Genomic DNA, 21,427 nt, shown 5'->3' with positions numbered 1-21,427 from the left:
GGGCAATATATCGATATTATATCGATATCGTGATATGAGACTAGATATCATCTTAGATTTTGGATATCGTAATATATGGCATGAGTGTTGTCTTTTCCTGGTTTTAAAGGCTACATTACAGTAAAGTCATTTTCTGAACTTACCAGACTGTTGCAACTGTTCTATTATTTGCCTTTACCCACTTAGTCATTATATCCACATTACTGAGGATTATTTATCAAAACTCTCATTGTGTAAATATTTTGTGAGAGCACCGCCCAGCCCTATATGTACATTACCAGTGAAAAGTTTGGACATACTCTTTGTAATAAGCTACAGGTAGCTATAGTAACAATAACAGACAAACCTAACTACATGCTGTAGAGAGATTTGTTCCACACAGCTGGTCAGTGGCGTGACTTTAACACTTGGCGGGGCTACGATCCTTTAGTTCTGTGTATTTTGAAACAGTAGTAGGCTACTTTGAAAGTATTACTCATGTCACAGAAAGCACGGAGAGTGAATCCTGTGTTTGGATGTTATTATCATACTGTCGGTGTTTTTGTTCCGGTGCTCTGCACACATCTCCCCGGCTCCCTGGAGCTCTGTGCGCCCGCTGTTGCCTAGAGACGGGCAGCGGTGTCGGGCGCCCCAGGGACCGCCGTCCGGTAGCCTTTTTTTGGTTCATAAAATGTACCTGAACTCACGAATATGTAGGATATTACTACCGACATTCCTGTAATCGTACACGTCTGCTGCGTTAGTGTATTATTGAAGCGTGCAGTGCGTGCTTGACGTCGCTGTTTACAGAACGTTATCGTCCAACAGTGTGGCTCATATCGTTATAGTTATGGTTCTTGGCGTGGACTGCCCAACAATGTTCTACTCAAAAATCATGTGAGACTTTGGTTAGTCGCCAATAAAGCCAAGGGGAAAGCTTCAATAGCTGTCACGGGGGGGGGGGGGTTGAATGACCAATAGAATCAGAAATCGACAAGGTTTACAAGAGGTCATTCTGACAATTCACCTCTTCTGCTTAAAGCAAATAATTATGTAACGTTAACACTCGAAGAAGTGGCACAGCGTCTATGAAAGTTGCACATGTAATGTAGACACCAGTTTAATTTGTTTTAAAAGAAGCTAACGTTATAGCCGATGTTTCCCGTTTAGAAAATAACGCTCGCGGTGAAATAAAACGAAGGAATTTAAGATGATAACGTTAGCCAGCGGAAAAGGAGTAAAGGGCCATGACTATTCCCTGGAACGTGACAACACTACCTGAAAACATACACTGTAAAGAAAAAACACATCTTAACTCAACAGACTAAACGGTGTGGTCTAATGTGTGCAAAGCTTATATTTTAAACTATACATGCCAAGGAAATGACTTGCTCCACAAAGATATAAAAGTTAGCCACAGTTTGCGTAACACTGGAATCAGTAACGTCAGTCAGTAATGTTTCAATGAAAACATTTACTGTATTTTAAGTTTCTAGTTTCGGTGTGAATCCTACGCTGACGTGTAATTCCCGCAGACTACCACAGACTAAAAACTCGACGTAGGTTTGGTGCTTACCTTCGCCTTCCCTCTTTGTCAGGCTCACACTGGATTTTAGGTTCCTTGCGCTGAACAAGGAAGAATACTTTACGTCAGTAGGATCAAACCAACTCCATCCTGGCAGCGGGTGTGGCCTCTTGCATTTTCAACGGAAAATAATTCTAATCCAGACATGGTTTCATTTATATAGAAGCTGCAGATGTTTGTATTTTAAAGAGACGTCTCTGTATAAATTGTATGCTCAAATTAAGCTTGTTTATTTGTTTGTCTCAATTTGGCACGGTCTACAATGGCATTACCTAATTTCACTGTGCTAACGAACTCTCGAGGTTAGGTGCAGCAGGCCAAAGTCATGGTTATGTAATCCAACCAGACAGCACAACAGACCCATGAAAAGTGTCTTCCTCAATTTATAGGGTTTATTTTCACAGTGCCAAGGACACATGTTACATAGCCCAACAACCTGTATGGTTCTCTGCCTGCATGCTCATGGTGGAAGAATAATTCAGATTATTTAAGAAGGTAGCAATGCCAAAACATATTAATTTATAAGTAAAAGTCATGCATTCAAAGTTTTAAGCAAAAGTTTAAAACTATTATCCCCAAAATGTACTTAAATACATTGGGAGCAGAACGACCCCTGTCAGCAGTGCTGGAAAGTAATAGGTACAGCAAGTACTATATTAAGTAAAATTGTACTTGAACTTTACTTAAGTATTTTCATTTTAACTGTGTGTGTGTGTATAGATTCATTGTAATTATTCCCAATGCTCATGCAATGCAATGCAAATCAAATCAATCACTTTTCCATATCAATACAAGACAATATTCTGTTCAGTACTGGACTTGCACTTACCATGTACAGAAAATTATGTTCTGTCGTTGTATGTATTTTGAGTATGTTCCTAATTTTTAGTTTTAGTTTAATTTGTATTTCAGATTTTAGTTATTAAAGTACTCCTAACATATTAATACAGCAATAGCAATAATGCAATAATACACAGTAATATAACACTGACATGGGTAACTCTGCATTATGAGTACTTTTACTTTTGATAGTTTAAGTACAAGTTATTGCTAATTATTGCAACCACTGCCTGTCAGTGTTATATTGTACAATATTTGATTATTATTTCTGATTTGAATGTTGTAGTAGCAGACAGAGCTAAGTTTATTACTTTAGACTGCTGGGCAGTTTAATCTATAACAATGAATCAAATTTTATAAGATCATCAGGGAATTTTGTAATATGCAAAAATAAAATCCCCTGTAATGTAGTGGAGTAGAAGTGTAAAGTAACCAGTGGTGTAGTCTAATGTATTGTAGTGGGTATACTGTACTGTATGTATGGGCCAGAATGGGACTTAGGGGGGGTGGGGTCTGGGTGTCCTCCCCCAGGGAAATTTTAAGCGTCAATGACATCATTTCCTGCATTTTGATACACTTTTATGCACCAATTCACATCTGAAATACCTTTATTTAGTCTATGCAAAAAAAAAAACACATGACAATTCAAAATATGTCAAAAATATGATCTAAAGTATGTTGTTGTATGTCATTGCGCATTTTTAAGTGGGTATATAAATCCTAGAGCTTTCTTAGTGAGTATACCTGCCTATCACGTAGACTACACCACTGAAAGTAACAGTAAATGAAAATACTCAAGTAATACATATAAGTACTTTAAAACTGCACTTTTTTAACTGTACCTAAATGGGCTAAAATACATGAGTAAATGTATTAAGTTACATTTCCCCGTTGGTTCTATCTTCAGTTAAAGCTGCGTTTTGTATTTAAACACAGGGAGGAAGTACATGTAATTGACCAATGTAACATAATAAGATAGAATGAGATGTATATATTTTTAATCCATGCAGGGAAACTCAGAATTTACATGCCCAACTTTTCCTCAAATACATAGAAATACTTGAATAATGGGCTGCAAACATATTCAGACACATATAAAAGCACAAAGTATGTAAAAGTACAACAAAAATCCCAGCTTCACAGAGGCTTGCATGTCTGTAATGTGTGGCCTTTTATTCATTGTTTATCCTCAGAGTCATTTTATGCAAAGACAAGAACATACAGTAGAGGTTTTGTGGAGGATAATTTACCTTTTAATGGTGATTGATTAAACATAAAACATTTTTTTAACAATTATGTTTATACTGTACATGTTTTGTAACAATAGCCATAATTTGATAGCATAATAGCATTAAATAATGTTAAAGTCGACAATAATGATGATGTGAGCTTTTAATTTGAAGAGAAGCATGTGAGACAGTTTTTTTGTAGACATGTTTTTGTAATATATCTATTCTGCATTGATGTTCTTGACTGTAACATTACTTTGCTCTGTTTATTGTTTACTGTCTGAACCTAATACACCAAGGCAAATTCCTTGCAAGTGCAAACTTGCTTGGCAATAAATCTGATTCTGATTTCATTATAGTATTCATCACATACTCTTTGGTTTCTGATTCCTGCTATTGACCTTGTGACGGACCACAGCAACAGTGGTGAAGAAGTTTCCCATGAACAGAATAAGGAAGCAGAGGCCACACATCAATACCTGACATCACATGGATAATAGAGAACAATATGTGAGTAAGCATAATAGCTTTAATTCAGCACATCTTTAACTGTTAAAAAACTGTTATAAAACAGGGTGTAATAATACAACTTGGGTGATTGTTGATCTGACCTGCCATTCTTTACAGTCTGAGAGCTGAGCCATTCGGAAGAGAGAGAGGCTATTGAAGAGCTGCCAGAACTACAAGACAAAACATGAGGACTTAAGGATTTGTTTTGTAAAAAGTTAATATATAGTAGTTTGCAGCTGTGCAAACACAGACACTATTAAATTCACCGAAAGCCTAAACATTGTTTCCAATCATGCCTAAACGCACAATATAATATTATGTCTAGAATGACATCAGCATTTTTAATCAGCTTTTCTGTCATCCAGTCTAAACCATGACAAAGCATGATTTTTGAGCAGTAGTTAGAGGGCATTTCTCAAGTGCTGTTGCGAATTATCCAGTGTCACAGGCTGTACTCACATGACCAAAAAACAGGAAGGGCAACAGAAACGTCAGCCCTTTCCACATCCACGACTGAAATCCCTCTATAACAGAAAGCACATCTTTATTACAGCAATGACAATGGAGGAGGAGCCACAGACATGCCCATTGTCATTCAAAACTTAAAATCTTCACCAAATATTGAATTATGAGATGTCTGACTGTGTTTCTGTATTCTGTATTCTGTGTCCTTGGCGAGTCACAGTATCTCACCCACGGTTAGATCCATGTTGTGTCTTTCTCCCAGGGCTCGAAGCCTGTACAGACATCCACTTTGATAATAGCACTGCAGACACTGAACTAAACCTGTGAGTTCCAAATAAAAGAAACACGGATCAGGCTTTGATTTGATTTATAAAAGTTATTTCAAGTACTTTGACCTTACTTTGATACAAGGAGTAGGCAAGGAACTGGTTCCTGAATATCTTGTACGGATTCCCATCTGGCCTTCGGTGTGAAAGGGAAATGTGTTACATAGAAAATCTGCAATTTAATGTATGTATTTTTCAATGGCAGGAACAAAAATAGGTGTGGATAAGAATCACTGGCAAGCATCATATTAATTACATTTTCTCTTGTGTTAGATAGAGTTTCAAATCTGCTTAATCTGGTTTTTATCTTCCTCTACTCACCATGTCAGCATTACACCGGACAAAAAAGCTGAGATGTAGTGATGAAAAACCCACCAGCCTTTGATTCTATGATGCAGGATACATGTTATTATTAGATATTTAGATTATATGTTTTAACACTTTGTTAAACTGATTTGCTTAAAGGTGCCGTAGGTAGGATTGCAAAGATCCAGGATTTAGCCAAAAAATGTGAACATCGACAACTTCTCAGTCCCTCCCCCCTTTCCGCTAAAGCCCAAAACAGTATCCCATGCCCCTCCCCCCACAAGGGAGAATGAATGTGTGTGCATGAGCAGTGATTAACAGGCATTTATTAAGACTATTTAGAATTACCTGCTTGATGTAGTTCTACTCAAACATGGGGTCAGTTTCAGCAAATATGACAGAAAGTTAGTTTTATAAGTCTTACCTACTGCACCTTTAAAGAAGGAGATTTGTTGAGCAATGCTGACTAGCAGCCTTTAATAATGTAAAAAGTGAAAGGTCAGAGAGCTATCAATATGTTTTATTTAGAGATTATTATTTTGGTAGGATGGTTGTAAGAGTGGTAGGGCTGACCTGGAGCCATTGGTGATGAGGATACTTTCCCTGATGGTTAATGTACAATAGTACCACACCAGCAGGAAATTGAGGATTGCATCAAGGAATCTTAAGTCAGGGACATAAGACAAGTGCTTGATTTAAACATACAGTACATGCAGTGTCCATGTAATATACTCATTGTAACTGACAAGGATGGAGCAGCTGTGATGTGCGATATGCTGATGCATACCTGTAGCTCACAAAGAAATAGCATATGAAAGAGAACAGCATCAGGAGGACTGTGTGGTACAGCTTGAACTTCTCGTATTCATCTTTGTACGCAAATCTGACAAGGATGTGACAAATATGGATCTCAATATGCAGTGCAACGTTTTTTTTTTAAATAACTAATGAAATTGGCCAAGAAAGTGTTTGGTTTTGGGAAATAAGGACTCTTTTCAATATTCATTAAAAGTGAGTATTTCAAGTTGTGTGCTGGCTGTGAAATTTCTTGCTTACTTTGACTGCTTGCTGAGAAGAGTGACATTCACATGTCCAAGAACCAGACTGAGGTACAACCTGCAATTTGAATGAATCATATTATTTATCTTATGTAACTTTATATAAGGTAATAAATTAATCAGTTTTTTTGTATTTCAATCAAATCAATAACATCAACTTGTATTTTTTAATAGAAGTCATCACCCGTTTTTTTTTGGAAGGAAAGCTTCCATTTCAGAGAAAGCATTTGGTTGCATCTTTATCTTCTCATTTATTTCATCCAAGGTTTTAGCGTCTTCTTCTGATGCTCCTTTGCTGCATCTGATGGATGATACAAGTACAAAAGATAGGTCTATATCATTGACACAACATAACATGTTTGTTTGGTTGTAGTTGTTGAACTGAGAGGGGTGCACTTTGTCCATATCAGTAAGCCTTTCTTTCACCCAGTGGATCTATGTGCTGTATATGTGTGTGTATGTATGTATTTATCTGTGGATGTTACTATAAACCTGTGTCCATGCAAATTTCTTTGTGTGTAAACGTACTTTTCCACTAGGTGGGACACCTCCTTCAGCCTTTTGCGCTGACTGGAAATGGAGGAAGAGCAGTTGTTTTGTAGTTTGGAAATTTCATCCAGCTTCTGTAAGTACATTCTGTGTGTCTCCTTGATGAGAAGAACATGGGTAATGTGATAAATGTAGCTTACAAGGAGCATTTCAACTTTTTCAACTTTTTCGGATTGCTGACATATGGCGGTTTTACAAGAGAGATTTCAAAAACATTTCTTCATGTGGTTTGATTAACACAATAGCAAGCAAACAGTATGTTAAGCATGATTTGTACAACTGATCAATGTGAATAATCAGATAGTGTCAGCTGGTCCGTTTCTTACCTGAAGTTGTTGATATTCCTTATCCAGACATTTCCACTCCTCCAGAACGACTCCTAAACCTTGAGGCATTTTGTGAATACTTTATATTTCACACACTGACAGCAAAGAATTGTTTAACCACCAAGAAATGACTTGCACATAGTGCTAAGTGTTTCTCTTTAGGGTGTGTATCACATCCCCATGGATGGTTTATTGCATAAAGTGAACTTTGACTGGTGTAAATGAAAGATTTGAACTTCGACATTGTTCTGTGGACATTCTCTGGTTATCACATTGTTCAGTTATCACTCACACAGCTACAGGCAATTATTGATTATATTACATACAATGCAAAGCCTAGAGGGCTACCTTTGCCATGGTTCACCCAGCTCCCTGTTAACTAGTGCTTTTGTGCATATTTTATCTTTCAGCATAATTTGTGTCACTCACACAGCATGACACTCAAAGAGGTAGATAACAAAATTACATTTCAAAAACATGAATACCTAAAATCTTGGCTAGAAACTAAACATAGTAGCCTATATATAATGTACAGAGCCCTGCTGTATGGTTAGTGCAGGTCTGGTGCTGTACAATGTCTTCTATCAGTAGTGCTAATTCTGAGATGTAAATGGTCATTGAGGATATCAATAACTATGTATCTACAAAGGTTTGCACAGGTACAGGTAGGCTATATGCAGTAAGTACAGGTGTGTAATATATATAGACTGTACATGGTAACATACAGTATGTAAGTGGCATTCAAACCATTTTTCTATAACCTGATCTTAAAGAAGCTGTCATTTCAACTTCATGTTCTTTTGTTAGACTGACAAACAAATAAAAAGTGTCAGTAATTTTTCAATGTCAAAATACTATTGTTGCTATATAGCCTACTTCTACTGGAATGTGATGTATATACACAGAAATAAAATTAATTTTGTTCAATATTTGCCGAAATGTCGCTTTTATTCTGAAGTATTTAGGCGGAAGTCCCAATGCGCATGCGCATTCAGCTGACAGCGGATATTTACGTCTGTGACAGCGGCAGGTGAATGCTTCGTGTGAGACAGCTGGAAGGTGTAGAGCTCGCTGGAGCTGTAGAGGAGAGGTCAGTTCATCAGTTTACTTTCATCAAAAGTAACTTAGCTCTCCGTAAAGATTTCTGGACACCAACGACTAGCCAGGTTAGTCAACACAAAGAAAGAAAGAAAACCAAAACAGTTTGATGAAAAGGTAAGATTTCGATCCCAGCTCAGCTAAGGTTAGCCTTATTTAGCTAGTAAGTAACGCTATCGTCTTTAAGCTAGTTAACATTGTCAGTTAACAGTTGTTGCAACTGTGTATTGTTAAAGAGAAAGGATGTCCTAAATATGATGTAGTTAATATATTATTGTATAATATACAGAGTAGACAGTTAAAATAAACAGGGTTCCTATGGAAAAGTATGGAATTTGATTTAATATCCAGGTTTGATAAGTGTATGGAAAAAAGAAAAGATATGTGGAAAAATGTTTGTGTTTCTACACTATTGCCCCTATTTCTATAAATGAATTGATCATACAAAATGTTTACCAGAGTGCGAGCCAGAGCGATATTGATCGAAAGCAAGTCAAGAAGAATTGTGTCGAAATATTAAGAAAAAAAGAGTTAGCCTACCTAATATGAAAATTCCATAGACTGTAAAAAATTTACAAATACAATGTGTGAAGTATGAATTATTCTGGGTATAGTTTCTCACTTGCGAGACATGATTATGTACATTTATTTATATATATATATATATATATACACATACATACATACATACATACATACATACATACATAAATATATACATACATAAATATATACACACACACACACACACACACACACACAGTTCAGGCCAAAAGTTTGGACACACCTTCTCATTCAATGCGTTTCCTTTATTTTCATGACTATTTACATTGTAGATTCTCAATGAAGGCATCAAAACTATGAATGGACACATATCGAATTATGTACTTAACAAAAAAGTGTGAAATAACTGAAAACATGTCTTATATTTTAGATTATTCAAAGTAGCCACCCTTTGCTTTTTTGATAGCGCTGCAAACCCTTGGTGTTCTCTCAATGAGCTTCATGAGGTAGTCACCTGAAATGGTTTTCACTTCACAGGTGTGCTTTGTCAGAGTTAATTAGTGAAATTTTTTCCCTTATTAATAAAAAAAAAGCAAATGGTGGCTACTTTGAAGAATCTAAAATATAAAACATGTTTTCAGTTATTTCACACTTTTTACATAAGTGTTGTACACAAGTTTGTACATAATTCCATATGTGTTCATTCATAGTTTTGATGCCTTCAGTGAGAATCTACAATGTAAATAATCATAAAAAAATAAAAGGAAACGCATTGAATGAGAAGGTGTGTCCAAACTTTTGGCCTGTACTGTGAGAGTTTATTGAATTCTTCAACGTAGATATGTGAGTTGTGTTTGTTTTCCAGCCGACTGATAGGAGATGTGTGCTGCTGTGTATGTCCTGTCGACTGTAACGGGCTATGTGCTCACCTCTGCCCTGCTGCTGAAATGCCCAAATCTTTTGTACCGGAAGAAGCGAGAGACTTTTATCAGCAGGCACATTTCCCATCGTGGAGGTGAGTCCGCTCCACTCATTGTTGTTTTAGCATTTATCATGTTTGAATTTTTATTTTCTTTCTCTCAAAAAAGTAAAAAAGGGTGCATGGCAAGTTATCCCCAGCTCCTCACAGAATTTGCAATCTATTTTTCCAATAGTTAGCATACTTATTTTTCAGGAAGTGATTTTGTATATAAAGATGATGAGCGTAATTTCCATCTAGAGGTTAATGCTCACGTCTTGGCCCATTCGGCTGTAGCTACACTTTTACAATGTCTGAATACAGTATGATCATAATCATATTTGGACAGTTGTGACATTGTTGTGATAATAATTAAGTGATGAGTATGTATACGTTTTTCCTAATGAGTTATTTTCTTACTCTAACTCAAGGTAAGAATAGGCCTACTTTTGAGTGTTTGGCTACTTTATCCTCCTCTGGTTAGGTTGGTACCATTTTGTTATATACAGTATCTATCTGCATGGTTTTAAAGGTCCCATGGCATGAAAATTTCACTTTGAGTTTTTTTAACATTAATATACGTTCCCTTAGGCTGCCTATGGTCCCACATTGGCTAGAAATGGTGGTAGGTGTAAACCGAGCCCTGGGTATCCTGCTCTAACTTCCTGCAGTTGGTCAAGGCCACACCCCCCACCCTCCACCTTGCCCCCCTCTCCTCCTCAATAGCTACAGACACAGAAATGGCACATCCTAAGGAAAGCTCATTGTGGGACTGGCTCTAGTGGCTGTAATTCTGCACCAAGGCTGAATTTCGGGAAAGAGATTTCAGATACAGTATTAGGGGACCACTAAGGTCTATATAAAAGCATCCAAAGAGCACCATGTCAGGAGACCTTTAATTATATTGCAGTGTATTTATTACTGTGCTTCCATCAGACAGTGGTTTCTTCTGTTTTTGTTTATTGTCTGATATGCTTCAGTAAGGCGAGGGAAATGTTCCAGCTGTGGGTTCGACAGTAATGCAAAAATAAAGAAAATAATGTAACACGCTTAGTGTTTAATTTTGTAATTGCAGGAGCAGGTGAAAACCTGGAAAACACCATGGCAGCTTTCAAGCAGTGAGTAGAAACCTTAGTCACAATGACAAAGCGCTTTGATTTTTGTGTGTATGTGTGAAACATAACTGGTGATTGTACTTGTCATCTAAGCTTTGTTTGTGACCACTGTTTGTTTTGTCTGCCTGTTTATCCACTCTTGAGCACACAGGCAATGATGCCTTATGGTTGATTATGTCAAAGCCTTAGATGATATACTGCTGCGGTTGTTTCTGATAATCAATCAGATAATGGCATGCGAAGTGAACTGCTTTATGATTATATTGAATGTGTTTTCAATTACAACTGTGTAAAGTCAATGGAATCTCCCAGGTATAGTGATAAAGTGTGTTGGTCCTTGCAGCGCTGTGGATCTTGGCACAGACATGCTGGAGTTGGACTGCCACCTGACGAAAGATGAACAGATAGTGGTGTCCCACGATGCCAGCTTGCAGAGGGTCTCTGGCATCAACTCCCTCATCTCTGACATGTCCTACGCTGTGAGTTACTAGTCTGCAATATCATCCCATTTCTAAATCTGACAGATAAATAACTATCTCCTTTCCAGCTCTATGAATTGTTTGGCATTCCCTTTTCCTTTTCCTTTAGAATTTTTAATTGTAATTATGGAAAAACATTGAAAAGGTTAGTACCACTATGGAGCAATTTTTCTATGAGTGAGTCCCTTTTTGTGTTTGGTAACACGCCACGATATGCTGCAAGGTGCACACAAAGGCAGGGACTCCACAGGGCCTTTACTTTTGTAAATGAGGTATGATGGATCATGTGCCTTGATCAGGTGAGGTACACCAAGTCACTTGGTGTATCACAAGATGAACTTCTGCCTGATCAAAACAGTCAAGTCAGAGTCAGTTGATTCATTGCTGTTCACTCTGCTCTGTTCTGTTTTACACATCTTTGATGGCCTACAATTGAAATGTATAATGAAACAAAGATCTTTGTTTTCCTGAGGAGCCTTAAATAATTTGATACCAAATTGATATTTGTGTAACTGAAGATTCATGTCATTTACACAAATTTGCTTAAAAGTGTTCTTGCCTTACTGTCTCTGTTATATCGACTGTCATTAATGGCGTGATGCCACCATCACGCCACCTCTGGATATGACCTGACCTTGCAGACTCCGTCTATAGGCTGTCTTTCTTGTCTGTTCACCACTGACTGCTGTGTGCTCTTTGCAGGAGCTCCCTCCATACCTCTGCAAGCTGGGTGTAACTTTTCAGAGAGGTGAGCATCACATACCCGCGACTGCTGTAATTACTACAGAGCACCACATACAGATGAATATCAGCTACATCAGTAGTCAGTGTCTTCCTCAGTTTTCAGTGATGCGTGTTTGTGTATAGGAACAAATACACAAATATTGTGTTTATTTAAAGTTCGCCATTCATTAATGGATCACTTAATCTGCCACAGCTTTTAAAATGACAATTTAGTTGACTTTTGATAGTAGGGCTTGGTACCAAATTCAGTACTTTTTTTTTAGGCACCGTCCAAATTGCCTCTAAAGTATCGAGTATCGAAAAATGCCTCGTCCCATACCCAGCCCTATTTGATAGATAATATATTTTTATATTTTACACGCTGTTGGCCACAGTTGAAATGATGAATACACTTGGGCCAACATGACCACCACCCGCCATATTAAGTATAATCTGAAGTGGACTGTGTTTTTCAACTTGTCTTTGTCTGTGCAGAGTATTTCTGTGAGGGGGGTGAGGACAAACGCATCCCTCTCCTCAGGGACGTTTTTGATGCATTTCCCAATACTCCTGTCAACATTGACATCAAGGTCAACAACGACATGCTCATCAAGAAGGTGTGTGTGTGTGTGTGTGTGTGTGTGTGTGTGTGTGTGTGTGTGTTTGTGTGTGTGTGTGTTTGTGTGTGTGTGTTTGTGTGTGTGTGTGTGTGTGTTTGTGTGTGTGTGTGTGTGTGTGTGTGTGTGTGTGTGTGTGTGTGTGTGTGTGTGTGTGTGTGTGTGTGTGTGTGTGTGTGTGTGTGTGTGTGTGTGTGTGTGTGTGTGTGTGTGTGTGTGTGTGTGTGTGTGTCAACCTAACATTTCTGAGTCATGTTTCACACCTGTGTACCATGTGTTTTATGGAGTTTTTGTAATAAGAATTTTTTTTAAAATCTTGGCAGGTATCTGAGCTGGTTGTTAAGTATGACAGAGAGCATCTGACTGTCTGGGGCAACGCCAGCAACCAGATTGTAAAGAAGTGTTACAAAGAGGTACACTTACATTAAATGTGAAGTTCAGTTTACCTTCAGTCCAGTCAGTTCATGGAGTCAGTCTATCTTAAAAAACAATTGCTTCCAGTAATAGTATTATTTTTATCTAGTAGGCCTTATATTGGCATGGATAAGGTGCCACAGAAACCAGGAACTGCACTTTTCAATAGTATATACTATTGGTTACTCACTGTAGAGTACATTACAGACATCACTTATCACCAGTAGTGACTGAATTGAAGGGAATTGACCATGAATCCTGATTGTATGCTTGTGTTTTGCAGAACCCGCAAATTCCAATTTTGTTCAGCCTTCCCAGAGTATTGCAGCTGTTAGGTCTCTTCTACACCGGCCTACTGCCCTTCGTTCCCCTCAAGGAGCAGTTTCTGGAGATCCCCATGCCCTCTATTCTCACCAAGTAGGTATACACACACACACACAAATACAAATAGGATCAAATATAAAAAAGAGATGTACTCATAGAGTTTTGGGAAAAAAATAGTTTTAAGGAAAAAAATTTTAATGTCTTTTTTTCAAATAGTACACAAGTTTCAACCTTTATAAACTTTTTTTCTAGTTTGTCAGAAAGATACAACAGTAGCACTACACTCCACCAGAGGTGATCAGTATACAGGTACACAACATTTGATAGCAGTAGGTCAATAGTTTGAGGTCTGTTTCACAGGGGTAAGTATTATTTTCCCCTTTACTGTGGCTCAAGTCTCAAAATAGGAGTCATTCAAAAATGGCCTCTATATGACAGAGTGTAATAGGTTTTAGGAAGCCGCAGGATTAAACTGTAATTCTGCCCCAAACTCTATAAAATAAAGAGGAAGAAACCTACTCCAGATTTTGTTTTTACTTTAATGAGCATTGTTGGAGGTGCCTAAGGCCTAAGATTTTCAACGACTACCTCTGTTATTGTTGTGCACATGACCAATAGTGAACCCTGAACCTTGAACCAAAGTGCTGTGTTTCAGAAAAACAATCACAAATATCACAAATTTCTAGTTTAAAATCTTACCTAAAAAGGCAAATTTGACATTGGCAATTGGTTTTAGCTGCCACTCAGATATTAGCAGAGAAAATTGTTCTCTTACCGCTTCAATTTGATCTCCATTTATAGTTTTAAAAAATGGACCCTGGAAAAAAATCTAGTCTCACATAGCCAGACCTATCTCCACAGCGTTGTGTCAGCGCTGGAGTACGATCTGGCTACACCACCTATCTATTCTGAGATAGGGAAAAAAAAAAAATCTGGCTTCTTTTGTACTTCTTTAAACTAATCACAACTGTCCTGGGCACCGCTAAGCCCCGATAGCAGAGATGTCGAGAGGGGAGGGACAGAGGGGATGTCAGGCTTCATTCCAGCAATGTGCATTCGTTGAGCCAGTCTACATTACATCAGACACCAGGGACAAACCTTGAACAGAGAAAGCGGGGTTACCACGTGACCGTGAAGTTTCAGACTAAACTGTACAAGCCAACTCTGTCTACTGATAAAAGCCTGGACATTTTCCAGTAAGTGGACCTTGCCCTTAGAATTGTTTGTGTGGCATAGTTTATTTCCTCCTGAGGTCAGAAAGTTGGCTTGATGTGAATTTTTAAAGGTTACTCACTGACTTTACTTTGTTTTCTTTAATTAAATGTACTTTTTAGTGCTGTCAAACGATTAAAATATGTAATCGCGAATAATTGCATTAATGTCAGTTAACTCGCAATTAATCGCACATTTTTATCTATTCTAAATGTCCCTTGATTTCTTTTTGTCCCATTTCTTTTTTATTTTTTTTTCATTTTAATGCTCTTATCAACATGGAAAAGTGGATTGGCTTGCTTTTTGCTTTTGTCGCCTGGCTTTGACGAGGAGGCGGAGAATTCGCATCAGCTGTGTGCTTGGCCATCAAGTGGTATTTCAGACTGGACATGCTGCGATGATAGCGCAGTTCACAACAACAAAACACACAGATCACTTTGGTCTTGACAATGGAACCATTTGGCAACATTCAGCATCTTATTGGGATCCATTTCGGCGTCTCGCACTCGCCATCCACTCAAAACTTAACATTAGCCTACTACTCTTTTGTCGGCTCGCAAGCCCAAACAAGTGTGTGCAGCGTGCCTGTTTTGTTTCTGGTCTAGCTAGATCCGGTGTGGTGTTTTAGTTGTTTTAATGTTGCCAGTTGTTGCAACAGCATGTGAAGAAAACTACAAAGTTTGCTAGGCCAAAAAGAACGTTAATCTCGCAATAAAAAAAATGTACGCCGTAAAAATGGGTTTGCGTTAACGCCGTTAACGCGTTAAACTGACAGCTATAGTACTTTTATTTTTTTAATTGAGGTATTTATTAATTGCAAGAGGTACCTGACTTCCTTGGCTCAGGTGTACCCACTTCACTTTGTTCATTCTTGTGAACATTCCATTGTCCTTTCTGTCTCTGTTATCTGGGGCACAACTGTTTGAAAGATGATCTCAGTCACTAATGAAGTCATTAAAGGAAACCTTCACACCCGTTGCCTATGAGAGTGTAAATTAGTGGATCATAACGGATCGGGGTCATAGAGAAGATGATATGTGCCAGAAATTCATTAAAGGTCCCATGGCATGAACATTTCACTTTGAGGTTTTTTAACATTAATGAGTTCCCCCAGCCTGCCTATGGTCCCCCAGTGGCTAGAAATGGCGATAGGTGTAAACCGAGCCCTGGGTATCCTGCTCTGTCTTTGAGAAAATGAAAGCTCAGATGGGCCGATCTGGAATCTTGCTCCTTATGAGGTCATAAGGAGCAAGGTTACCTCCCTTTCTCTGTTTTGCCCGCCCAGAGAATTTGGCCCGCCCATGAGAGAGAGACATCATGGCTTTCAAACGTGAAAAGTGCAGTTGGTCAAGGCCACACCCCCACCCTCCACGTTGCCCCCCCCCCTTCTCATACAGTACAGTATACAGTATTAGGGGACCACTAAGGTCTATAGAAAAGCATCCAAAGAGCAGCACGTCATGGAACCTTTTTAAAGGACAATTCCGGCATAAAATGAACCTAGGGGTTAATAACACGTGTACTAGTCAACCGTTCTCTGGGATATGTTTTCATGGTAATTAAATGTTTCTCTAGCTTGAAACAAACTAGCACAAACCGCTGATTAGCTTAATGCTAGGCATTTGCGGCACTGGTAGAGTAAAAAGACATGACCAGTCGAATCACGAACGCCCTGCCTGAGCTATGTCACTGGTTACTGGTTGCACGGTGTTCGTTGTTCGACCGATCGTGACTGTTTTCCCAAGATGCCGATTGCCTGTATACCTGATGGTAATGTCTTTTATAAACTATCTTTTTAATAAACTGTCTGTACACTTACAAAGTCTCAATGCTTCGGTTTACATGTAGGGACCCTCATTATGCTACCATGAAAGTGTGGCGCTATTTTTAGCCTTGTTAGTGGTATAAAATAGCAATTTCTTTTTACTCTACCAGTGCCCCAAATGCCTAGCATTAAGCTAATCACCGGGTCGCGCTAGAAACATTTGATTATCATGAAAACATATCCCAGAGAACGGTCGACTAGGTACACGTGTTATTAACCACTAGGTTCATTTTGCGCCGGAATTGTCTTTTAAGGGTTAAATGATTTCCTTTATTACACTTCTCTAAAGGCTACTACAGTATTTATGTTGCACTAAATAGTTGCTTTATACAAATCCCACCCTCAAACACTCTTACAGTTTTACTGTATGTATATGTCCTAAATCTGTTGTGTTTAATGTCATGATTCAGAGTTGTTGTTCATCATTTTGTTGTGAACATTTTCTCCCAGCCTACTTCATTTAAGTCTACTTTAGAAGCTGCAGTAAGTAGTAAGCAAAATCACCTGGCAGAATATCCCTCTCCTTGTCACCTATGCAGATGTTTAGAATAGCCAATAGTAACACTCTCTCTCTCTCTCTGAAATGACCTGTGATTGGTCAAAATCTCCCATCACGGGCTAGATTATCTAAAGCCTGAAAACTGAGCCAAGCGGAGGTGCAGAAGTCAAGCTTTCCCTCAGACCACTTGAATTAAAACATGCTGAAATGTTATTATGGAATTTTTGCCCAATAACGCCAAATATATACTGCCTACTCCTGCTTTAATTTCCTATAATGTATTTCAGCTGTTGTGGGGTGTACTGGACCAGAGTTAATTTAGCTGTACAGATCATTCTGCAACTCCAATAACCTGTCATGCAAAAGTGTGAGAGCCGTGATTGACTATTTCCTACCACCTACCACATTTGAGAAGACATTTTGTCAAGTCTGACTGTGGCAACTACATTAGTTTGATGTAACTTTCTGACACTTCTATCGGTGTGATTTTGCAGACTAAAGGATCCCAACAGATTATCTAGGAGTCAGCGATTCATCACCTGGCTGGCAGACACGTAAGTCACTAATTTGTCTGAATATTTGAAATCCCATTATCCTCTTTATTTTAATGTCCGAGTGGCTGAATCTGTGGGTGTTTGTAGCTCACTACTTTAAATCTGGATACCTGTATAGCTGGGCTTTTTCATTGCCTTTCATTGTATTTATGTTTTTATGTGTGGCTACCTTTTTAGTAGTTCTCTCTTTTGAACACTTTTAATTAGTATTTTTGAGAAGTGCTGATACTTTGTTGAACAGGGACACTGGGAAACATTCTGATAACTTGTTACAAAATAATACATTGCTGTGTGACCATGACACCTTTACAATTGTGCAACTAAACCTTTCTCTAGTTTTGCTACAGTATACTTGTTTCCCATGCAGATGAGTATTTACTTTTCTCTTGCAGTTTGCTGATGAGGAAAGCTCTGTTTGAGCATCTAACTGCCAGGGGAATACAGGTAAAGCTATTGTTATGTAGCTTCTATAGTAGTTCTCAGAAAAGAGAAAACCACTATCTATATATTGATTGATTGATTGATTGATTGATTGATTGATTGAATGTGTGTCGGCATAATAATGACCAGTGGCCACTTCTCTATAAAGTCAATTTAGTATAGTATTCAAATCAATACTTTTCCTCTATTGCCTTTACTTCCAAGAATGACTGAAAAACTTCCCATAGTATAAAAGGAGCCTACGTGCTGAGAGCTGTTTGTTGTAGTTGTTGCAGTGTTTAGTTAGTCTTTTAGTTAAGAGCAGTTACTGGGAAATGTCCACAGTTCCTACAAGTTCCAAAAATAGCCTAGAGTGGCCGCTAACATGGCTGTTGAGAGTACAGAAACATTCTTTATCATTGTGTGACTCCCTCCGCTGTGTGATGTGTGATGTGTGATGTGTGATGTGTGATGTGTGATGTGTGATGTGTGATGTGTGTGTGTGTGTGTGTGTGTGTGTGTGTGTGTGTGTGTGTGTGTGTGTGTGTGTGTGTGTGTGTGTGTGTGTGTGTGTGTGTGTGTGTGTGTGTGTGTGTGTGTGTGTGTGTGTGTGTGTGTGTGTGTGTGTGTGTGTGTGTGTGTTCTTAACGGAGTCCTGCATCTGGTTTCAGGTGTACGTTTGGGTGCTCAACGACGAGGAGGACTTCCAAAGGGCATTTGACTTGGGAGCCACGGGAGTTATGACAGATTTTCCCACCAGGCTTAAAGTCTTCTTGGACAGGAATGGCATTTCAAAGCCCTAGTGACCTGAACCCCCCACACACCACACACACACACACACACACACCAGTGCTTATCCTTCAACCTGACTGACCTGCCAAACCAGCCCCCAAGTGCACCCACTTTTAGTGCATGTATTCCAGCAGGACTCCGTCCTGCTCTGCATCCTGCACTGGTTTGAGGAACCAGTTGTTGTACTGGTGACACAAGAATCTATCTTTTTAATCACATGAAATACTCTTAAATGACACCACATCTGCTATATATTATCATCTCCTTTGATTTGATGTTTTGTGTTCCCCCAATAGATACCCGCATACCAACACTACAGTGTGCGATTTCTATCGGTATCACACAGCTATTTAACACCACACAATCTTTTTAAATAGGTCTATTTAAATGAGACAAAATGGCCATCGAAATATAGTGTTTGTAGTTCTTATCAGCCTTGAATTTCATAATAGATTAACAAGCTTTTTACTTGAAAATATATATTTTTTTTTACACCTTTTTTTTTTGTAATGCTTTCAACTCAAGTAAATGACAGTTATGGTTCAGGTGTTGTGCTAGTAAAAACACCCACAGATGCAGTTTGATGTTAATTTATCAGCAGCCTTTTTTTTTTCTTTCTTTGTTTACAATCTGACTCGCACTTAGAATATGCAATAATACATTAATCTAAGCCATTGAGATATTTGTATATGTGCCACATGCAGTCAAATGTGCTACTTGTCATAAATTGCAGGGTGCAGACACAAGTCCTGTGCTACGTCGAGTTTCATATGAGCAGTGTGAGTACTGAGGTCAGTCCTGCCACTGCTCAATATTTACAATTCAAAGGCACATTAGGCTGACTTGTCAACTGTTCCGTAAAGAAAACGAAGTTTGTATGTGTTGTTTTTTTAAAGACAATCTGTTGTATGTTTATGTGAAGTTGCTTAGTCTCTAGATTTCCCTTTGAATCAAATTAAATGCCTGATTAAAGATTCTAAGAGAGACATTTTGCACAAAAACAAACTTAGTCTCGTTTGTTTTAGTAATGACAGTTGTACCTTTTTCACCTTGGTTAATGTGATTGTAATGTATTTTAATGTAAAGGCTTTAAAGTGTATTGGAAATATGGAAGAACTGACACATGTTTATTGATTGCTTCATGGTAGTCACTTGAAATTGAAATATATTAAAGGCATCTGTTCTTTAGTGATCCCTGTGTGGGTGTCACCGTTTAAAAGTGTAAATGAATGTAGTATTGGTTGAATGTACTGTATCATGTTCGGTATTTTACAGGCAAAACCATATTGCTGTTTTATTTTCTTAAGTTTGTTGTTTGGCATTTTGTATTAATGCTAACACTGAATCTTGTCATGAGTGAAATCTGCACAGGTGTTTGTTTGATGACTGATATTCTGTTTTGGGAACACCTGTACATTCAAAATCATTACTTTTTGTAGATTTGTGATCAACCAATCATATTACAGATCTTACATTAATGAATATGCTCTAGAGTATTTTGATTACATTACCTGGGCGGTACTGAGTGTACATTTGGTTTGCATGTCTAAATGAATATTTGTTAAGCTGTGTTGTTTGAATCATATATTGTATAATAATGTGTGTTGTGACTTTGACATAACCAGTTTGTGGGACCTTTGTTGTTTGTGTGCCTTATCCCACATGGAGTATGCCATTTGATTCGATAAGATATTATGAGTACATACAACAAGTACATTTTTATCAATATCAATAAACACCAAAAATTATGATGAGCGGTGTGTATGTATAGTATTATAACAGCTTTAACGTTGTTTGTGGCCATTCTGGACAACAAATATATGACAATTTCTATATGAATATTTGGTAACCACCTGCAGACTGACAGGAGATGGCGCTATAGACTGGAGGAATTTAAGAAGTTTTCACTGTAAGGGGAAAGTTAATGATGCCATCCGTGCAGAGATTCTTCTTACTCATTTTTGTAAGAACCAGTGGGGTCTTTCTGCTCTTCCCCTATTTGATGTTCTTTCATAAAGCTACACTCACGTGTAGCTAGTAGTGTACATTTTAGAGTAAAGTAAAAGTAAAAAAAAATAAAAAAAAAGGTGAGTTTTCAGTATGATTATTGGTCACTCGCTTCTACTCTGGACCAATAAACTCAGTGTTGCTATGCCTTATCAGTTTGCTGATTGGCTGATACAGCTGTCATTTAAGTGGGATTTCTGCCAAAGATCGTCAATTTGGCTGTCAAGATAGTTCAAGTCCTCCGAAATGTGCGCTTTATTTGACCTGTCATGTTAAAGGTAAACAAAGATTCTCTAACCGGACAAGTAAAGTATAACCAATTGAAGTGAAATGTTCCAACCACCGTTTCATTTACTGAAAAAGCGGTGTTGTGATGGTGCAACCGTAAGAAATATGAACTTTCCCTTGAGGCACAGTTGTGATAGTAACTGTCTTGTTTACCCAAGGTCTATGTTACAAGTTGAAAAAAAATGCGTTTTTCAAAAATGAACACTGCTTAACAGCATACAACTAGTCTTGGATAATAAAAACATAATGACAATACAATTCGTACAGCATACATGAATCTGTGATTGTTCCTCAGCAGTGTTCTATTGAAAATTTAATGAAAACGATTTGAAATGAATATTCCAACTGTCACACTACTCATAATGAGCAGGTGCGACACGGTGTTTTTAAATATTATATAACGTTTTATTATATAGACGTTCCAA

At 38.0% G+C, this 21,427-nt stretch overlaps 3 protein-coding genes across 7 annotated transcripts in view; 1 reads left to right on the top strand and 2 right to left on the bottom strand.

The window, feature by feature from the left end:
• porb (P450 (cytochrome) oxidoreductase b) overlaps window positions 1–1,677 on the bottom strand; it is a 44,756-nt gene extending 43,079 nt beyond the window's left edge. The window contains exon 1 of the mRNA XM_039782315.1: window positions 1,556–1,677. The gene's annotated coding sequence lies outside the window, so the exon portion shown is untranslated. The remainder of the gene's footprint in view (window positions 1–1,555) is intronic.
• A 1,728-nt stretch (window positions 1,678–3,405) lies between these two features.
• Window positions 3,406–14,429, bottom strand: LOC120548902 (ion channel TACAN-like). Of its 3 annotated transcripts, none has more exons than XM_039785412.1 (13): window positions 14,181–14,429; window positions 7,174–8,250; window positions 6,827–6,945; window positions 6,483–6,599; window positions 6,297–6,356; window positions 6,028–6,123; window positions 5,814–5,903; window positions 5,256–5,321; window positions 5,009–5,070; window positions 4,837–4,929; window positions 4,603–4,667; window positions 4,245–4,313; window positions 3,406–4,112 (listed from the first exon to the last, which is right to left on the bottom strand). In XM_039785412.1, the coding sequence occupies exons 2-13, from the start codon at window positions 7,240–7,242 to the stop codon at window positions 3,999–4,001; spliced, it is 1,020 nt and encodes a 339-aa protein (XP_039641346.1). In that variant the 5' UTR covers window positions 7,243–8,250; window positions 14,181–14,429; the 3' UTR covers window positions 3,406–3,998. The 3 variants fall into 3 exon arrangements, with proteins under 3 accessions (XP_039641346.1, XP_039641359.1, XP_039641353.1); XM_039785425.1 differs by having other exon boundaries at window positions 7,174–7,232; XM_039785419.1 differs by lacking the exon at window positions 14,181–14,429 and having other exon boundaries at window positions 7,174–7,232; window positions 8,187–8,236.
• Window positions 8,167–18,800, top strand: gdpd1 (glycerophosphodiester phosphodiesterase domain containing 1). Of its 3 annotated transcripts, none has more exons than XM_039785444.1 (11): window positions 8,167–8,263; window positions 9,641–9,790; window positions 10,809–10,851; window positions 11,192–11,327; window positions 12,030–12,075; window positions 12,546–12,667; window positions 12,991–13,080; window positions 13,365–13,498; window positions 17,436–17,495; window positions 17,888–17,939; window positions 18,587–18,800. In XM_039785444.1, exons 2-11 carry the CDS (start codon window positions 9,655–9,657, stop codon window positions 18,716–18,718), a joined length of 951 nt encoding a protein of 316 aa, XP_039641378.1. In that variant the 5' UTR covers window positions 8,167–8,263; window positions 9,641–9,654; the 3' UTR covers window positions 18,719–18,800. The 3 variants fall into 3 exon arrangements, with proteins under 3 accessions (XP_039641378.1, XP_039641372.1, XP_039641368.1); XM_039785438.1 differs by having other exon boundaries at window positions 8,227–8,339; XM_039785434.1 differs by having other exon boundaries at window positions 8,252–8,388.
• Window positions 18,801–21,427: the final 2,627 nt, after the last annotated feature.

Source organism: Perca fluviatilis, chromosome 2, assembly GCF_010015445.1.
Source record: "Perca fluviatilis chromosome 2, GENO_Pfluv_1.0, whole genome shotgun sequence".
Classification (NCBI taxonomy): domain Eukaryota; kingdom Metazoa; phylum Chordata; class Actinopteri; order Perciformes; family Percidae; genus Perca; species Perca fluviatilis.
The sequence above is the reverse complement of the archived record's forward strand: the minus strand, read 5'-3'. Positions and strand labels throughout refer to the sequence as shown.

Bases quoted from the DNA above. Each gene is read 5' to 3' on its own strand.
- LOC120548902 (XM_039785412.1), bottom strand. From the start codon at position 7,242: ATGCCTCAAGGTTTAGGAGTCGTTCTGGAGGAGTGGAAATGTCTGGAT. The intron at 6,946-7,173 runs GTAAGAAACGGA...CTTCTCATCAAG, and splicing joins AGGAATATCAACAACTTCAG to GAGACACACAGAATGTACTT. The intron at 6,124-6,296 runs GTAAGCAAGAAA...CATCCTTGTCAG, and splicing joins CTTCTCAGCAAGCAGTCAAA to ATTTGCGTACAAAGATGAAT.
- gdpd1 (XM_039785444.1), top strand. From the start codon at position 9,655: ATGTGTGCTGCTGTGTATGTCCTGTCGACTGTAACGGGCTATGTGCTC. The intron at 12,668-12,990 runs GTGTGTGTGTGT...AAATCTTGGCAG, and splicing joins ACGACATGCTCATCAAGAAG to GTATCTGAGCTGGTTGTTAA. The intron at 13,499-17,435 runs GTAGGTATACAC...GTGATTTTGCAG, and splicing joins ATGCCCTCTATTCTCACCAA to ACTAAAGGATCCCAACAGAT.